Here is a 17,530-nt window from a genome sequence, read left to right as displayed (position 1 = left end):
AAGTAAATATAAAGAGGTAAAAATGTAACTTTTTACTCGGTCAAAACTATGGTCCAGTCTGATTGTTGAGAAAATATAGTCTAGTCTGATTGTGCTGGCCCAGTGTGAGCATGTGTTGTTCTGGCTTTACTGACATCCAGGTTACTTTAAATTTTGCTGCTGCCCCCAAAGTCACCAGGCAAATGTGCTTAACACTAATAGGACTGTTCCCCCCCCCCCCCCCCCCCCCCCAGAGTACTCAGGTGTAAAATATTGTTTTTTTTTATTCTCAATCTAGGTGCCCTGCACAGACATCATTTGATCATAAGAGACCACATCAGTAGCGGTTGCTGTATAAGTGAACGTGCTGACTGAACGTGCCTTAAACGGAGAATAGTGCACAGTTGGCAAACATTTTTCCCCTGTCCTTTGTTTGTGCACAGACCCACTAGGGTATGAGATGATAAGAAAAGCAGTGTCACCCCACTGTGTGGCATGGTGGTGTTCCACAATAAACATCAGGCAGATTTTTCGACCCTTCATATATTTTGCTTCGCTTGGGTAATATTTGTGGAAAAGTAGCAGGGAGTGTTCTGCATTAGAGAAATCTGAAGTACTGAGACAATGTTCAGCTTGAATACTGGATTGGCAGGTCTGCTTGCAGTCCACTCCCACCCCAACCTGAAACCACAGTGAGTCCATCTGAATGGAATGTGCCTGATGTTCACTGTTTAAGCTGGCTGGAAAAAACCTCAGTTCTTGACATTAGAAATGGGAAATAAAAGGATATTTCAGCAATGCACTGACTCTCTAGTAACCTGCCTTTTACTCTCACTTACAGTGATAATGGGTAACTGGAGATGTACAGGGACCACCTCGATCTGGACCTTTGTTACATATGGAGGAACAATTATTACCCAACCATACCCAAACTTAAAATTAGTGTATTTGATTATGCATAAACACTTGCCACTTGGAAACAATGCTGAGGATGATGGGAACAGAAGCCATGTTTGTCATTGTGGTATACTCCTGCACAGTTCACTGTTTCCACTTATTTACTTGATTGTTTATTGTAATGTTTGGGTTATCCCTCAGCACCTAGGCTGTTTGAGTGTAGGTTTGAATCCAGCTCACTGTGGAGTTTGTTTTCCTCATGTCTGTGTGGATTTTCTCCAGGTGCTCTAGTTTGCTACCACAGACCAACGGCATACAGTTCAGGTCAGATGATGTCTAAATTGCGGGTAGTGTGTAAAGGGTGAGTGAATATGAGTTTATGGGGCTACCTTGCAAGGGACCGGCGTCCCATCCATACTGTACCCTACTTAGCCTTGTGCCCCCATGCTTCTGGGATAGGCTTCAGACTGTTGTGATGCTGACTTGGACAAGCAGCTAAGGGAGGTGAGTGAGTGAGTATGGTTGCATAGTGCAAGAAGGTGTTGCAACTCACATGAAGAAGCCTATTGGAAAGGACATAGATAAAGTTCAGAGTCTGAGATCACTTTCAGAGACTGCTGAAAATGTAAGTGGTGGTTCAAATTTAACCAATGGTGGATATCTGCTTTTTGAAAGGAAATGTATCATAGATTACTGTGTAATTTATACTGCCAAAAACAGTGGTATTGGGCAAAATATAATTTTGAAATCATGTCTGCTTGTGGAGGGGGTGCGGTGGCGCAGTGGGTTGAACCGCAGTCCTGCTCTCCGGTGGGTCTGGGGTTCGAGTCCCGCTTGGGGTGCCTTGCAACGGACTGGCGTCCCGTCCTGGGTGTGTCCCCTCCCTCTCCAGCCTTACGCCGAGTTGCCGGGTTAGGCTCCGGTTCTCCGCGACCCCGTATGGGACAGGCGGTTCTGAAAATGTGTGTGTGTGTGTGTCTGCTTGTCTATCTCTCTGTCTGTTGGTTAAATGCACTTTTGTTTGCTATGAATTATGTGTTGCTTTGAAGAAAAGTGTCTGCTAAATGAATAAATATAAATGTATATGTCAGTATGTTGCTTGTTCCATGAGAATTACACTCAGCGTTGCTTAGATATATAGATCTATAGATCAATTTCTGAGTGAAACTGGGTTGATCTGGGGACAGATTTTTTTTTTCCCCCATAAATAATGTGAATAGTGTATTATCCAGAGATGTGCCTTAAGGGCAGATTTTCAGGAATTAATTCTGTCTGGATGTCGAGTGTTTGTTATATTTTTATTTATTTGCTTACTTGCTGCAAAATGGCCAGGCACTACTATTTTCATGTGGCAGCATTACAGGGACTGCAGAATAAGTATGTTTCACAGTGAGAAGCAATTGTTCTGCACATTTCTTGGTTATGAATGTTTCTTTACATGTTGAAGGAGTGATGCACAAGAGGAAGAGAGTATATTTCAGATGTCAGACACAAAAATCTTTGAGAAAGCAGACATCTAAATGTCATTTTTATTTGTTACATAATTTTGACTAAAATACATCCAACAATTTGAAAGCCTTATATTAATGTGTTAAATATAGTTGACGGTACAAAAGCTTCGCACTGTGCAAATTTAAGGTAATGCTTTTTTCTCTCCATTATTTATTTAAACAGCAAGCCAATTTTTTTTTTCTCCACAGTACAGTGCAGCCAGCCAGCCCGCCACAAATCATACTAAACACACCATCCACATCCACTTTGTTGAAAGATGTAACACCTTGAGACATAGGATTATCCCATATAAAGTTTTTTTTTTTTTGTCTCCCTGTAGATGCATTCTTCATCTAGTTTGGAAAAAAAAGCAAAAAAAATCCCACAGGTATATAAATTATGAGCTGCATCTACAAAGAAACCAGTTTTAATAGAAAACAAAATAAGTGCCATCAAACCATTCGGTAAGTGCAACCCCACACTTAGACTGGAGGGATAGCGTACAAAAGCAGTACTTTAGAAGTCAACTGATGAAAATGCAGTAGAAGTAGCTTTTTTAGCTACTCTGTTCTGTAAGAGGAGAAATGTTGTAAATGTGAGATGCGCTATACCTGCCCTTGGAATACAGAGCAAGAGAAGGCCACTCCGAGGTGCCGTGCTTTTAAGAGTGTAACTTACTCTGTAGGAGCTACTTTAAAATGGCATTAAAAATTGGGCTTCGTTGTGCATCTTAACACTGATGGGAAATGATACCAACGATGCCTGTGTACAGCAACAGTCCTGTAGGAAGGTGTCAGAATGACAGTCGCACTTGCTGCAGTCATTGAGAAGGGAGCAAAAGAGAACTAGATGGATTGTGACATTTTTCATTGCCAAAACTGTTCTCTGCTAAGAGGCAGCTAATACTTAGGTGAAAATGCAAGGGTACATCAAAAAAAATTTCGCACATTTTCCTTAGGCCTTGTGAAGGAGTTTACGTAGCTATAGCAACTGTTGTAGCCTTTTAGTCTGAATTGTGTTGTAGTTCTAATTTTATTGCTTCACATTGTATTGTTCACTAGCAGACGAGTAACAGTGACTTGCTGCTGCCAGTTTAAGCCTTTGTGTCCACACACAGTTTGACATTTACAAAGTTTGACAACAATTCTGTGAGAATCTGTTTAAGCAAGTACAGTATCAGAATCCCTCCTTTGGATATGAAGCTGTACTCCTTTTTTAGGCAGCTATAGTTTCTTTCTAATTCTTCATATGCCCAAATTAAAAAATAATATATATATATTAAAAGTGCATAGCAAGGTGGGTGGTGTGGCTTGAAGGATATTGACACAGGTCTCAGGTACCAACTGACCATAGCTCTGTAGGTTTGAGAGCGCAACTTCATAATCCAAATAAGAATCATCTGGTAGTGTTCACCACCAAATTATTGATCTTTGGCAAAGTTTTCAATCACAATCACAAGCTCACTCCTATAGTTTCCCAAACTATAAATGATGAACTAATAAGAAATGCGTTAGCCTTAGGGACCGCCACTGCAAAACAGAAACACAATCCCCATCATATTTGTAGACTGCCCCCAAAAGATTTTTGTGTAAAACAAAAAGTCACACATCTTCAACAATCTTCATCAAAATGATCAAATTTGAAATGAAACTTATAGGTTTAAATATTTTCAGTATTAAAGTCAAATGTTTAATTCATACTGAAAACAAAATGTAAAGTATCATACGGCCCATTTGTTAGCTTATTTGTAATGTCAATTATTTACTTAGTAAACTGATGCATGTAGTTTGCATAGGTTGGTGGTTATGTGTTAAGACCGCAAAGCCTTGCCTTTTTGTGTGATGATTATTACAATTTTAATATCGGGTGTGCCGTACCTTGAATTATAAAGGGTGCCGTCATGAAATGTTTTTCTGAAAACAAGATCTATTCTACCTGCACTTACAAGGATGTACGACTCAAACACAAGAAGATACATCAAAAAACTGAAGGTACACTTAATATAAACTAAAGGTCTTAATATTTCATCGTGCACAAGTTCTTTTCAAACCGTTGTCTTTAAGGCTTATCCCATGTTACGAATGTTTAGAGTTCATGCGAAGGAAATAAAAATGCATCTTTGAGTAACTGGACACAAAACAGCAGAACACAGAACATGGGAAAGGTACTTAGAAGAGCTGTTGGTATCCTTCACCTCTCTCATTGTGACAGATGGTTTGTACTGTGTCCAAACATCACACATTTCTGTCTACTTTCTCAGGCAGGCTCAAAATGAAGGGTAAGAGGACACCCTTGGCCTCTAACGGGGCCTTCAGGGGATCTGGCCCAAACTGGGCCTCGTCCTCCCCAACTGTAAACTGCAGTGTTTGGGATTTGTTGACACAGTAAATGCAGTTGCCCATGACTGCACACCTGAAGGGCAAAGGGTTGGTCTGCTGCAGGGACGCTGCATCGTGCCACATCTTCACGATGGTGTTGTACCTGAACACGCTGACTCCGTGGTCTCGGTTCACGTCGAACCTGTAGATGAAGTTCTTGAGCGCCACCATGTCTGTAGACTTCTTCCTGCTGTTGTTGTAGGGACACTCCTGCCACTCGTCCCTCTTTGGGTCGTACTTGAGGAGGCGGTAGAAGAGCGACCCTCCAGACACGTAAACCTCCCCATTGCAGGTGGTGGCCTCATGCGCCACCGCAAAAGCGCCTTTGGGCAGGGGCGCCACGGCGGTCCACCTGTCCATGCGGGGGTCGTACCTCTCCACCGTGAACAGGCACTCCCCTCCGATAGCGTACAGGTAGCCGTCCAGGGAGACGAGCTTCAGCTGCGAGCGCGGCTGATTAAGGGGCCGGATTTCGCTCCAGCTGTCCGTGATGGGATTGTAACAGAACACCTTGTCCGACAGCTTCCCTTTGTCCCCGCACCCTTTTATCCCACCTGCCACAAACAGGTAGTTGTACATGGTGCAGATGCCACAGCCCTTGGTGTTGATCTCTTCCGGCATCAGGGTCAGCGATCTCCAGTCCTTTGCGCTCTCACTGTAGTAGTAGATCATATGGTTTTCTTCAAAGGAGACCACGGACAAGGGGCTCTGTGGGCGGCTGCTGTTCCGGCTCTGGGGTCTGCTGCCCACGCGCTCGTAAACGTCATTGATTTCGGCCACCAGCAGCGACTTCTTCCCTTCCGTCCTTCTCCGGAGGATGAGGTCCCTCTCGGAGCCCGTCAAGCGGCCGTACACGGCGGGATCCTTCAGTATCTGCAGGAAGTTGTCGCTCATGAACCGATAGGCCGTCTCCTTGAGCTCGTTGAGCCGCTGCCGCTTGGCGATGCTCAGGATCTCGTAGCAGTTCTCCGCCGTGATCTGCTCCGACATGGTGTCCACGGCGGCTTGCACCGCGCACGGGATCTGCAGCACCTTGGCGCCGGCGATCACGTCCACCACGGTGTCCTTGCTCACGTCCATGTGAGAGGAATAAATATACTCCACTAGAAGCTTCAGTGTCTTGTAAGTGACGCCCTTCACGGTGAGGATGTCTCTGGACTGTCGCGCCTTGAAATAGTCACTTTTCTCCGCAAGGACGCATTTGTGCGCCTCGATCCGCTTCCCGGACACTTCGATCACCAAGTCCGGCTCCTCTTTTACTGATCCGATGTTCCTCGCTCCGCTTCCGTTCTGCCACGCTGCCGGCGCGGGATCGGGATCGGGGTCCGAATGCGCTCGTGCCGTGCGGTGCTCCCCTCGGTCGTGTCTGTGCCTCGCGCTACCCCTATGACCACCCGCATGCGCTGGCCGCGCTCCCGCTGGGAGACAATGAGTAACAGGCGCGGAGCGGCTCCCCGCCTCCTCCTCCTCCTCCTCCTCGCCCTGCTCCGGAGGCGAAGTGGCGTTATTGATCTGACACTGGCTGCGCACTACGGCGCTCCCTCCGCACGATGGGGACACCCCCTCCGGATCGTCTTTGGCTCCGCCGGAGAAACACAGGGAGGAGCCCAGGCTGCAGGGCGCCGTTCCCCGGGCGCCGCTTCTCTGCTCTTGCTCTTGCTCTTGCTCCTCCGCCGCTCCATTTCTGTCCACTTGGTCACGGGTCCGATCGAACACGCCGCGCAGCTGAGATATTGTATCTTGCTGGAAATGTCCCCTGAAATCCGTGGGCGAGTGAGCTTTATCCGCACGAGGACGGTCTGTCGCGTCGTAATTGTGGTGCCCCCTTCCGGCTGGGTCCAGCGACCCCCCCGGCCCTTTGGTCGCCCTGGTCCTCTGTCTGCAGTAAGCCTGGTTCTCCTGGAAGCTGCTCACTTCTGACCCCCCCGTGTGGCACTCCTTCTCCCCGGCGTCGGCGGGGGGGACACCGGAGACACCCAAGTCCTCCGAGTAGCCAGACACAGGCGGGTGGCCCCCATCATTGGGGATTACATCAGCGGACATTGTGCTCACCCCAGACCCTCGGGCTGTGAAATCGTTTTGCATCTTGATAAACCCCGAAGTGCTGCTGTGTTCAGGGCGGAGGGACTCGCCTCATTGTTCGCCGACTTTGTTTCTCACGCAGTTTAAATCCGTCGCTCGTGTCTTTCTAATAATCCCTCGAGTTCATTATGGTTCTTTGCAAGACTCACGTCTTCGTCGGATGGCTTCTGGAATGACTCCCCTGTCACTCTTTTTGGAAATGAGGGAACGGCTCCCATCGGGGTGGGATGGAGTCCCGTGGGGAGGTTACAGGTGCGCACCTCCTCCGGCGCGTCTTTAAATGAGCGTCAAAAATATAACGGGCCTTCTCTTCATCCCAGAAACCTCTGAAATAATCTGTCTGAAGTGGATGGGGAAAGATAGGAACAGTTTATGTTGTATAGATTTTATGGTTATGTAACTGATAAAACAGATTTAGTAGGAAGGCGTTGCGCTTAATAATAATAGTGTGCGCTCCTTTATATTTAAAAATAAAACGTACCGTGTGTCATAGTAGTGTGAATAACACTGAAGTCTACAAAGAATTATTCCATTCCAATAGACCTGACTGGGCATTAAAATTAAACGGGGAGCGGCGCTCTTTGTCAACGAACAGCCTGGAAGGAGGGATTTCATGCGCAGTTTATCCTGTGACATTTCGTATGGATTACATTTCGCGTTACTCATTTTGCAGCGAGTGGCAAGAGCCATGTCATGTCTCGGCAGGTCAGCGCACGCAGCTTTACCCTTAAGTTAAAGTACCTCTGTAAGTAAAGTAACGTGTATCTGTGGCTAAATTGAGAAAAGCGAAAGTGCACTGAATATGATCCCCACAAACTCCGTCGTGTCCCTCGGGCAGTTAGCACGGGCAGCAGCGCGCCGCTTTTCACTCCATTTCACTGGAAAATGTACCTTCCTTACTCTCACACCTGTTTTTTACACTGAGCCGCAACTGGTTCTCGCGCACGGCCTCGCGAGTGGGAGCCGCGCGCGCGCGCGCGCGCGCGCACACACACACACACACACACACACACACACACACACACACACACACACTGAGCACGCGCAGTGCTCTCCTCGCGGGTACGGCTCGTAGGATTAATTCTGCGAAGGATGGCGACTAGAGCATCATTTCCAAACGCGGCTGTTTTGTCTCGCTGTACTGTGGAAAGATGCACTTTTACACCCGTCGATCATATTTAGTAGCAAATGTAAAAATGACGTGAAATAAATCCAAGGTATCGAAAAAACATTTGCTGTACGTTCCCTATATTATTAGAGACATTTTTTTTTTTCCTCCTTATTTTTGCCTGGCGGTTGTATGGAAGGCCACGACTTCGCATTTTACAATGAGAGAAAAGTGGTGAAAATAGGGATCGCATACTTACTTACGCATCAATTGCAATAATGCACCATGGGCTTCTCGGGACCCCCCTCGACCGTGCGACGCGCACAAATCCCAGTTATGTAAGGTGATGGAGACTGTAAGGATGCTGGCGACGATGACTGGGATATGGCAGCAGTTCCCGCAAGCAGCAGGGCACCAGACAGACTCTTCCTAGACAGACTGAGACTGAGGAGACTCTTTCCAGACAGGCGCTTTCCGTTCATATTCCATTTCGGAAACGCGGCATCGCCTCCTCCTCCTCCTCCTTCCTTGCTCCCGTGTAGCCCGGTCCGGTAAGGTCCCGTAAGGTCCCGTAAGGTCCCGCAGGCAGGGTTATTCCACAGGAATCCCGCAGCGAAGCGCAACACCACGCGGATGTCCTCTGTCTCCGTTGTCTGGCGTCTAATCCGTCCGACCCGCGTTCACGTCAGTCGCGCTCCCGTCACGTGCGCCTTAGGACTCGGTACGACCGACGGGCCCATGAAACGCGTGTCTCCGACGGTCCTCGCACAGGCTAGAGAGAGAGGGAAAGCAGCGCGATGTGTGTCAGTGCGGGGATATTGTTTTGGTTTTACAGTAGGGACGGGCAGTTATCGCACTAAGCCACACCCCCCTCCCCCTCCTGTTATTAACCCTACACATCGTCAGCACCGCCGCGCTCTAAGGGGGCGTGTCCGCGGGGCCTGCGGCATTCCTGCACTGCCACTGACTGACGGCGGGTTCGAGGATGCTGTGGGTTCCGAGCGTTGATCAGAACCTCATTTGTCTGTCCGGGATCGGTGTTTCCACCGCTGCCCTCACCGCGGACGGAATGAGTGCAACAAACAGGCGGCTGTCATGGAGCATCTTTTTTTTTTTTCTTTTTTTAAAAAAAAAAAAAAAAAAAAAAAAAAACATTTACATGTCTTCATTTATCCGACACTTTTCTCCAAAGCGACTTTAAAATGTTAAGCTACTTACAATTATTGACCCCATATATACAGCTGAGCAATTTTACTGGAACAATTTAAGGTAAGTACCTTCTTGGTCGAGGGTACTACAGCTGGAGGTGGGATTCAAACCTGCGGTCTTTGGTTCCAGTCACTATGCTACTACATTTACATTTATTAATTTAGCAGACGCAAAAGCGACATACATCTCAGGAAAAGCACTATTTATGCATTACTAGCTGCCTTTTGCAAGAGTCACAGTAAAATATGACAATACGATTTGATTTGGCTTTTATTTTTTTTTCCTCCTGTAGCTTAGTATTGTGTTGGCACTGATATAAGGTACCTCCTTCAGCAATGATGCTCCATGTCTTACTTCTTGCTTTGATTCCTTTGGAATAATTATTTTATAATTATAATTTCTTAAACTAAGACCGTAGCAACATGTAAAATAAATATTCTGTTCTGCCAAGCACCAGAAAACGGGCTAACCGGGCACAGCTAGTAGTGTAACTAGAACTGCTGCCTTTGGTTTGGTGTCAAAGGTTGCGGTTTCAAATTTAGTGCCCTTGAGAAAAGGTACTTACTCTAAATTTGTATACATGGGTAAATGATTGTAGGTAGCTTCACACTGTAAGTCGCTTGGAGAAAAGCTTCAGCTAAATGAGTAAACGTCATTGGAAAATACCTGAGCCAATTACCACAATGACGGATTTGAATTGGTTCATCCAAAAAGAATGAACCAGAGCAAAAAAAAAAAACCCTGAAAAGTACAAAAGCTAGAAGAGTTATGTAATAGTGGGAGACAAAAAAAAAATCAACTAGAACTAAAAGCAGACATTATATCAGAAGAAATGATTACTACAAGAACAAAGCTCAGCAGAACTACACCCATGCATGTCATTATTTCATGAAAGCCTCTGGAAGAAAAAAAAAATCTGCAAATGCCAAGGCTCTTCTAAAAGATTGATTTGATGGGACAGGAGATACTTTCTGCTAGGACTTATTTTCGTTTTGCCACTGTTGGCTAAGCGTTCTGGCCTTTTCACACCTCCCAACCCCAGTGTGCCAAGCAGGCGCTGCCCTTGTGCCAGAATCGGAGGGCCCTCCATAGAAACTGCAGTGAAGGAAAGACCTTCTAGTCTGGTGTTCCAGACACTTGTTTTGGAAGTGGGACATTGAGGCTCCCAAGTCAAGGATATGAACAATGCAAACACACGGTGTGTCTCATTTTACTCGATGGATTTGGGGGAGAGACACACACACACACACACACACGATGGTTTGTAACCTTGGGAATGCACTCCCAGTCTGTCCTCAGGACTGAGCACTGTGTAAGAATAAATTGCAGTTTGAATAAATTGTAACTGAAATTGTTGAGGGCCACAAGTAGACCAGTTTGTCCTGTCACTACTGATGGATTGGCTAAAAAGGAGTAAATCAGATCTTTAAGGTTATCTTAAAGCAAAACATTTTAAATCTTTTATGCTGGATATTATTTGACAGGATATTGATCTGAAAGGTGGCCATGCTGGGAGTTTGCATGTTCTCATTGGTTTCTTCCAGAGTCCAAAGATGTGTTTTAGGTGAACTGTTCCACCATCCAGGATGTACCCTGCATCATGCTATATCTTTCTGGGATGAACGACGCACTGCAGTGACTGTTACAGACAAGCCATTAGTGGTCTCCAACTGCTGTGTTAACTGTAGCGGGAGCAATGCAAGAGCTGAATATAAAGCTGTGTACTGTTGAAAGGCTATGAAAGAGCAGCACCGCCCAGAGTAATTCGATCCCTGGGGCTATAGCATGTGCTGGCATGTATCGTCAACGATATATCACACCATTCTTGTTTAACAGGGTGAATGCAGCAGGTAGCACCATACAGAGAAGGAAATATTTTGGAATAGCATCTATACTCATTTAAAGTGCCGTAGTGCTATAACAGGTATGTCTTGAGTTACCTAAATGACAGTAACAGTAACATCGGAATCAAGACATACTTATTATACCCTTACGGTTCACATGGCTTTGCTAAGTACAAACGGCACAGTTTTGCAGTTGATCTTGTATTGGTCAAATACAGCCTTGACGGAAACAAATAGGCTCTGGCAGCAAGGAGGCGGCTTTTTAAATTCAAAGAGCAGTCTGAGCACTTGGCATGGGCCCTCCACGTTTGCAAGCAAGTACAGTATGTACTTGAAGGTCAGCAGAAGGATGTTCTTTTCCACCTGATCAGATAAAGCAAACAACCCCTTTTTCATAAATTCTCCAACACTTACCTGAGCATGTTGATTCTTCAGATCATTATATTTGATGTAAAACATATCCAGGCTTCCCTGATGGCTCTTTTGACAAGAACTTCAAAACTTGCAAGCAAATTTAATCTGCATTCAAAAATTCACATAATCAGATTTCAACTCTGAATTTCAGAAACACTAAAATATTTTAATTAAAAATACAGGCACTGGTGAAATTTCACACAGTTCAGGTGAGTAGAATTCCCCCACTGTAGTGTTTATGACAACCCCGTGCCATCAACTAGCCATAGAACACGGCTAACATAACACAGATCATTGTGGTCACCCTGAAGTGCAATTTTTACTGGTTAGCTTAACTACATCACACCAAACAGTGCAAGAACTGTACAACTTTTCAGGGATGTGTAGTTGTCAATGAAGTAGTCAATATATAACGTTTGACAATGCATATGATGCACAGATTCTGTTTTTATTGCAAAGACACACTTGCACACACTATAGAATTGGTGTTAGAAATACAAGCCAGTATCCATAGCAGTAAGAAGCTGTAACAGTAAGGCACCGATTCCCAGTGGATAGCCAATGTTGTTTTCAGTCACTGAGCACTTGCCATGTTTTAACCAGGTAGCATTTGCATCTCACGCTTCCTTAATGTCAACAGGTTCCTTTATACAATTATTAGGTGAGATTTGGTGTAAGGAGCTCACTTGATGACCAGGTAGTTGCAGGACCATCCTGCTGTTGTACCCTTGATAAAAGTTGGCTGCATCTGTGTCTATATAAAAATGAATCAGAGAGCTATTGGCTGGAAACCAGTTGACTATTTTTGGAGTCCTATTATATCCTTCACAGGTAGCTCCACATTGGGCAGTTCTAGTGGTTTTGCAGACTAAAGTGTACTTTAGACTGCAGTGATCGCATCTATTCCATAAATCTCACAGTGTCAACTGGGCAGCATGGAACTTGTATTTTCTACAAAATGGAACCTTTTTAAATCAAACATCATTGAAACATTGGTTGACATTTAAATTGTAACCTTAAGTAACAACGATACAAGCAAATAACCATTTGCTGCAGTTTGCAGTCATAAGTAGAAACCGTAAAAGACATCAAGTAAAATATTGCTTTGATTGTACATTAGTAAATGTATACAACAAACACATACAGCAATTCTTATATTTTAAAGTTCTCTTTAACATTATAAATACAGCTGAGTTTCACTAAGGGGACATCACACAATTTAGGCACTATGTAATGAAGTCTTGTGAACAAAGCATGTCCAAGTAAGCTTTAGGATAAATAAGACTTCTGGCCAGCCAGAATTTCCCATCATGCTTCAAGACCACAAAGCTGTCAGTCACTGGTGAACCTATGCTAGGCAACAGAAAGAAACCAAATGTCAAAATTCATTACTCATGTTAACTTACCAACAAAAAGCAGACAAAACATCTCCCCTGAACCTTAAAATAGCGGCCTTTAGAACACAAGTTCCCCTTCAGAGGTACCGGACTCACTTTGGAAATGAACATCCGTAGAAAGCGTCCCTTAGTACAGGTTCACTTCACACTGACCTGCTTATTGTAGAGTTACACGACACACTGGTTCTGAACTACAGCAATTCTGGCCTCTCCCTGGCCTTCATACACAAGATGATAACAGAAGCAAGCTAAGGTGTTTAATGCAGAAACTAAATTTCAGAACTGTCAAAAACAACTATTCAGTTTGATCATGAATGGTATGGAGACCAAAAAGGCTCAAGTTATCAGTTATGGCAATAATGAAAAAGGATTAACTGCTTCAGACAGAAAGGTGGTATTAAGGTCACATAAGTGGTTCAAGGTCTCAGGTAAACCTTAATTCACAGTCCAGGAATACGGCAAAAAATTTGGAAGGTTGATGCCCAAGACGTACACGGCCTGAAAAGTTGGTGGATGTGTTTCCTGGACAACACATACCAAATAGAGACGGTGTCTCATTCTGCTTTGGGACCCTGGGACCAGTTAGCCCCAAGTCCTGCCCTTGTGAAAATAATAGTCTTCCACTAATTCATACTCAAGTTGCTCTAGCACTAAAGGGGAATGCCAGTTTTAAGTCGTGTATCTGGAGGTGACTCCAGCAGACGTTGGCCGATAACGGCAGGGCATCATCACAGCTGTAGGAAGATGAGAGAACAGAGCCAGTGAGACAGACACACGAAGACAACAAAGCTGGTGATGAGTGTGTGGCTTGTCACTCAACTGGCTGTACAGCAGTTGCCCTTCACATGCTGATCAGGGGAATCTGCCACACCATGACAGTGGACACAATCTCCTCCTGCCGTGACTGTTTAGTCTTCCTGTTGATGCGTCGATGGCCCAGGCCCCCTGAAACCACCAGCACGGAGCTAACGCTCATTTTGTGAGTGTGCGTAGCCCGCTGCGTGTGGGCAGGGTCAGTGAGCAGGTCATAGAGTGAGCTGTCCTCAGGCACATGCTCCAGGGAGCTCTGGGATAGAGCCAAAGAGCCGCAGGAAGAGGACAGGGAGCTGCCAGTCTCATATAGCCACACACCCCGCTCCCTAGCTCGGGCTGAGCTCGAACATGCTCCGGGTGTCAAGCCTCCATCCCCATCCTTTGCCTCGAGCTGGCTGCCTGGGTTACCGGGGGGACATTCCTGGGGCCGGTTGCACACTGCAGACGCCATGGTGAGGAACTTCACTGGGCCGTTGTGAGCGTGGTAGGATACCATTCCCCGTCCTGTAGATCCAGGAGTTCATACACACGCAGTCAAGAATGAGGCAGTAGTCCGGCAACAACAGCTTTCAACTTTATCTTCTACACCAGGTCAAATTTGATATTTTAATGGGACTGTAACACCATACAAATCTAACAAAATATATTTTTTTGCCCCAAGACTAATTTTCACTGAGAAAGGATGTCTGTGGCCAGCAGATCACCTACTAATAGGAAATAGAGCACAACCATGACCTTTTTTAATTAGACACTATTTTTAATATAGGCCTTCGTATGGAAAGAGCAGGGAAACAGCTGCTTCTCTTGTCACCGGAAAGTGGAGACCCTACAAAGCAGGGTGTACACAGTGTTCTACAGGAAAGGGCCCAGCAGCCCAGCTCAAGGACAGGGGGCAACAGTTGTAGGGCACAGGGAAGCTGTGGATGTCCCAGTAGAGACCAGCAGCATGAAAAGAACAGTTTCCCTGCTGTTTACTTTTAGACTCAGAATGCATTCTTCAAAGGAATGCTCCAGTCAATAAGGCCTGTGTTAAAGAATGAGCACATGTGCTAGCGAAGCTCCAAGATCAGTTTGTTGAGCTTCACGCTGAGCTCAATGTGCCCCCAGAAAGCAACAGCCCATTTTTCAAACACATCTGACATTTGTTGCATCACTCATACTTGGCTGAGGAGGGTGAAATAGTCCTGCAATAGCCAGAAACCAAAATCACCTGTCCTCCTTGGTGCAACCAAATGACTGTGTAGAGTGTACGGGATGTGGTATTTGTTGAGCAATGCAAGTAAGCTTGAGGGCCGCTCACCTGTGACTTTGGGGATTCCCTGAAGTCGAGGGACAGAGAGAGCTACCGTCACACCCAGGTTGGTCCCCACCAGCAACAGACCATGACAAGCCAGTAGGCTGCTTACCAAAACTCTCTGGTGACCTGAGCACAAGAACAAGGAAAAAGGAGTGTTTTTGAGGGAAAATGCATTACTTAATGTGCTTTGTAGTTGAGTGCTGAACAAACAATAGTGATAACTGCTTCATCTAAACAGAGACAGAAGGTAGGAGGGCGATATTTTTATTGGATGTGTGGGAAAGTTACTATGGCAATGATGCATTAAAGCTGATGGTTTCCGGGGAAACCTGATGCAAGTACCTTAGAGATGAATTCAAAATCCACTACTATTCAGAATTCCATTCAATCATTTGGATTCAAAATAACTACAGTGAGTGAATCATTTAAATGCCAGGCACTTTCAAAAAGCAATACAACAATAACAACCACTATGGCACCTGCTGTTTCAAATATTTCGGGGTTTTACAAGAAAGGCAAAAGCAGGGAAACAAGAAACTGGCAGGTGCAACAAAAATTGCCAACTAACTATACCGTTACACAATGGAACATAGCAGATGCCCGTAAACCATAAAAGTTTATCTATTTATATTAACTGAAATTTACAAATGATAATTAAAAGCCCTCTGTGACAATACCAGCATCTCTCATTCAAATGTGAAATGGGCACAACCTGTTGTTCATTTAAGTGGCTTTGATTGTCTACTAAAGGCATTCAGCTAATAAAATAAAGTGTGGCTAACATCAACCAACAAAGGTTTAATCCCTTCATCTTATTGCAAATAATGGAGTAAAGAGGACTGCTGTTAAAACACAGTATGCATCACTATTTGGTAGAATTTAGCAAGTTCATCAGAACAGGTTAACAAGGTTCAGTGCCTTGTTTAGTGCACACTCTGTTACAATGACCGTGGGGACAGTCTGCAGGACAAGAGCAGGGTGATGTATGAGCTACATTCTTTCCGTGCCACTAATCCAATTAACCGATGCATTAAAACTAAGTGCAGTGATTTTTTTTTTTTTTTTCTGTCCTGCCATTTCTTGCAGTTCTTTCCCCTGCTCCCACACTGTCTCCTGACCAAGAGATGTTTAAACCCTCAATTAGCCAAAGCAGTGTTTCTATTCTCAGACAGGGCCCCAATGTCTCTCTGGGCTCTCTGCAGTTCAAGGGTTGTTCTCGCCATGAGGACTGGCCTGGGAGACAGCCATTTCTCAGTCATTAGAGTTGAGGGTGTGTGTCCATCTGTCTCTCTGTCTCTCTTGTGTATTTGTGGGGTTCTAACACTAGATGAGCAGTGGAGAACTTTGAAGCCGGCCTATAACGACAGTTAAAAAACCAAATGTTCCCAACAATTCACTGCTGCTTTAGAGATTGACTAATAACAGTCTATTTCACTCATGTCATCTCAGTATATTACATTAAAAACCCAATTTAAAAAAAAAAGGATCACACTGCTTTACAGTTTGCCTTTTGTCCATGAACTCAGCACTTGGAGTGATTATAATACAAAAACGTATTATGTAAGACTCAGGGTCAGCAGTAAACCGCAATGAAGAGATGGAAAACAGTACTGCTTAACTTGAGTAACCGCCAGATGTGTACAGCTGGAAAGTAGACACTCGTTTTCCATTCTCATCACCTCTACTTTTAACTCCTCGCTTAATGGGAAACACACGTTTTCATTGCACTGCTTCTTTGCATGAGCAAATAAAAACAAGTGGGCATACAGCTAAAAGTAAATGTTAGATGACTTTGCCAGACTTAAAACAATTACAGGACTTACTGTTTATTTTCTTAAACTAAATCTTCTAAATACATTGGCATATTCCATGGCCTACAGTCATCCTGCTGGAGATGAGTGGAACTGTGGTGATTTAGTCCACCTTGGGCAACAATCGAATGCATAAAGGCAATTTTTTGCTAGAAATCTGTGATCTTCTGCATTCTTCTAACTGATCAGAGCTGCATGGGCAGCAGGTCGCTTACAGGTGTGTTGAAGGGGGTTTTACCTGCAGAACAACAAACAGGATGCCAGAGTCTGGTGAGATCACTGCCACTTCCAGGCCAGAGCAATAGCTCTCAAGTGGGTCAGCCTCCACCCATAATCCTCAGGCTTTAGCTAAATCGCTGCAGAGCTCCTTCATCGAGGTGACCCTTCAGAAAGATCATCATCCTGCAGTGCCTGCCCCAGTGGACCCTTCACCACCCACACTTATCAAAAACATAATGCTCAACTTTAGTCTTCCCTCTTCCAAAATATTTTAACTTCCCTTTCCACATGCCGAGCAAAATACAACCCACATAGCATCAACACAGATCAGGTTTGTTTCAGATCTGAGGGAAAACACAGCTTTTTGCCTGGACTCCCTCCAGAGGGGGCAGAGGAGGTCTAATATAGCTTTGATGAAACAAAAGAAACCAGAATACCGGCTTAGTCTCTCATTCTATATATAAACCCTCTTCTTGACAAAAGCGACTGGAGACATTGCGAGGGCTAATGAGGCACTGATATTCCCTGGAGCTCGCCTTGTGTTCTTGTTGTGAGACGTGTAATAGCCCAGACGTGGTAATGGAGGTGCTG

General features: G+C 44.9%; 2 protein-coding genes across 5 annotated transcripts in view; both read right to left on the bottom strand.

The window, feature by feature from the left end:
* Positions 1–2,387: 2,387 nt before the first annotated feature.
* On the bottom strand, positions 2,388–8,753 carry kbtbd11 (kelch repeat and BTB (POZ) domain containing 11). 2 transcript variants are annotated; one of them, XM_018734005.2, is made up of 2 exons: positions 8,195–8,753; positions 2,388–7,167 (listed from the first exon to the last, which is right to left on the bottom strand). In XM_018734005.2, exon 2 carries the CDS (start codon positions 6,828–6,830, stop codon positions 4,602–4,604), a length of 2,229 nt encoding a protein of 742 aa, XP_018589521.2. In that variant the 5' UTR covers positions 6,831–7,167; positions 8,195–8,753; the 3' UTR covers positions 2,388–4,601. The 2 variants fall into 2 exon arrangements, with proteins under 2 accessions (XP_018589521.2, XP_018589530.2); XM_018734014.2 differs by having other exon boundaries at positions 8,199–8,753.
* A 2,804-nt stretch (positions 8,754–11,557) lies between these two features.
* Positions 11,558–17,530, bottom strand: part of arhgef10 (Rho guanine nucleotide exchange factor (GEF) 10) — a 48,138-nt gene continuing 42,165 nt past the window's right edge. For 2 of the 3 annotated variants that reach the window (XM_018732605.2, XM_018732624.2), the window contains 2 exons: positions 14,913–15,035; positions 11,558–14,116 (listed from right to left, as the gene is read on the bottom strand). In XM_018732605.2, the coding sequence (XP_018588121.2) occupies positions 13,641–14,116; positions 14,913–15,035 (599 nt within the window). In that variant the 3' untranslated portion in view covers positions 11,558–13,640. The remainder of the gene's footprint in view (positions 14,117–14,912; positions 15,036–17,530) is intronic. The other variant, XM_018732614.2, reaches the window with a different exon arrangement.

This window comes from Scleropages formosus, chromosome 15 (assembly GCF_900964775.1).
Source record: "Scleropages formosus chromosome 15, fSclFor1.1, whole genome shotgun sequence".
Lineage (NCBI taxonomy): Eukaryota > Metazoa > Chordata > Actinopteri > Osteoglossiformes > Osteoglossidae > Scleropages > Scleropages formosus.
This window is presented reverse-complemented; position numbering and strand designations above follow the sequence as displayed.

Bases quoted from the DNA above. Each gene is read 5' to 3' on its own strand.
- kbtbd11 (XM_018734005.2), bottom strand. From the start codon at position 6,830: ATGCAAAACGATTTCACAGCCCGAGGGTCTGGGGTGAGCACAATGTCC.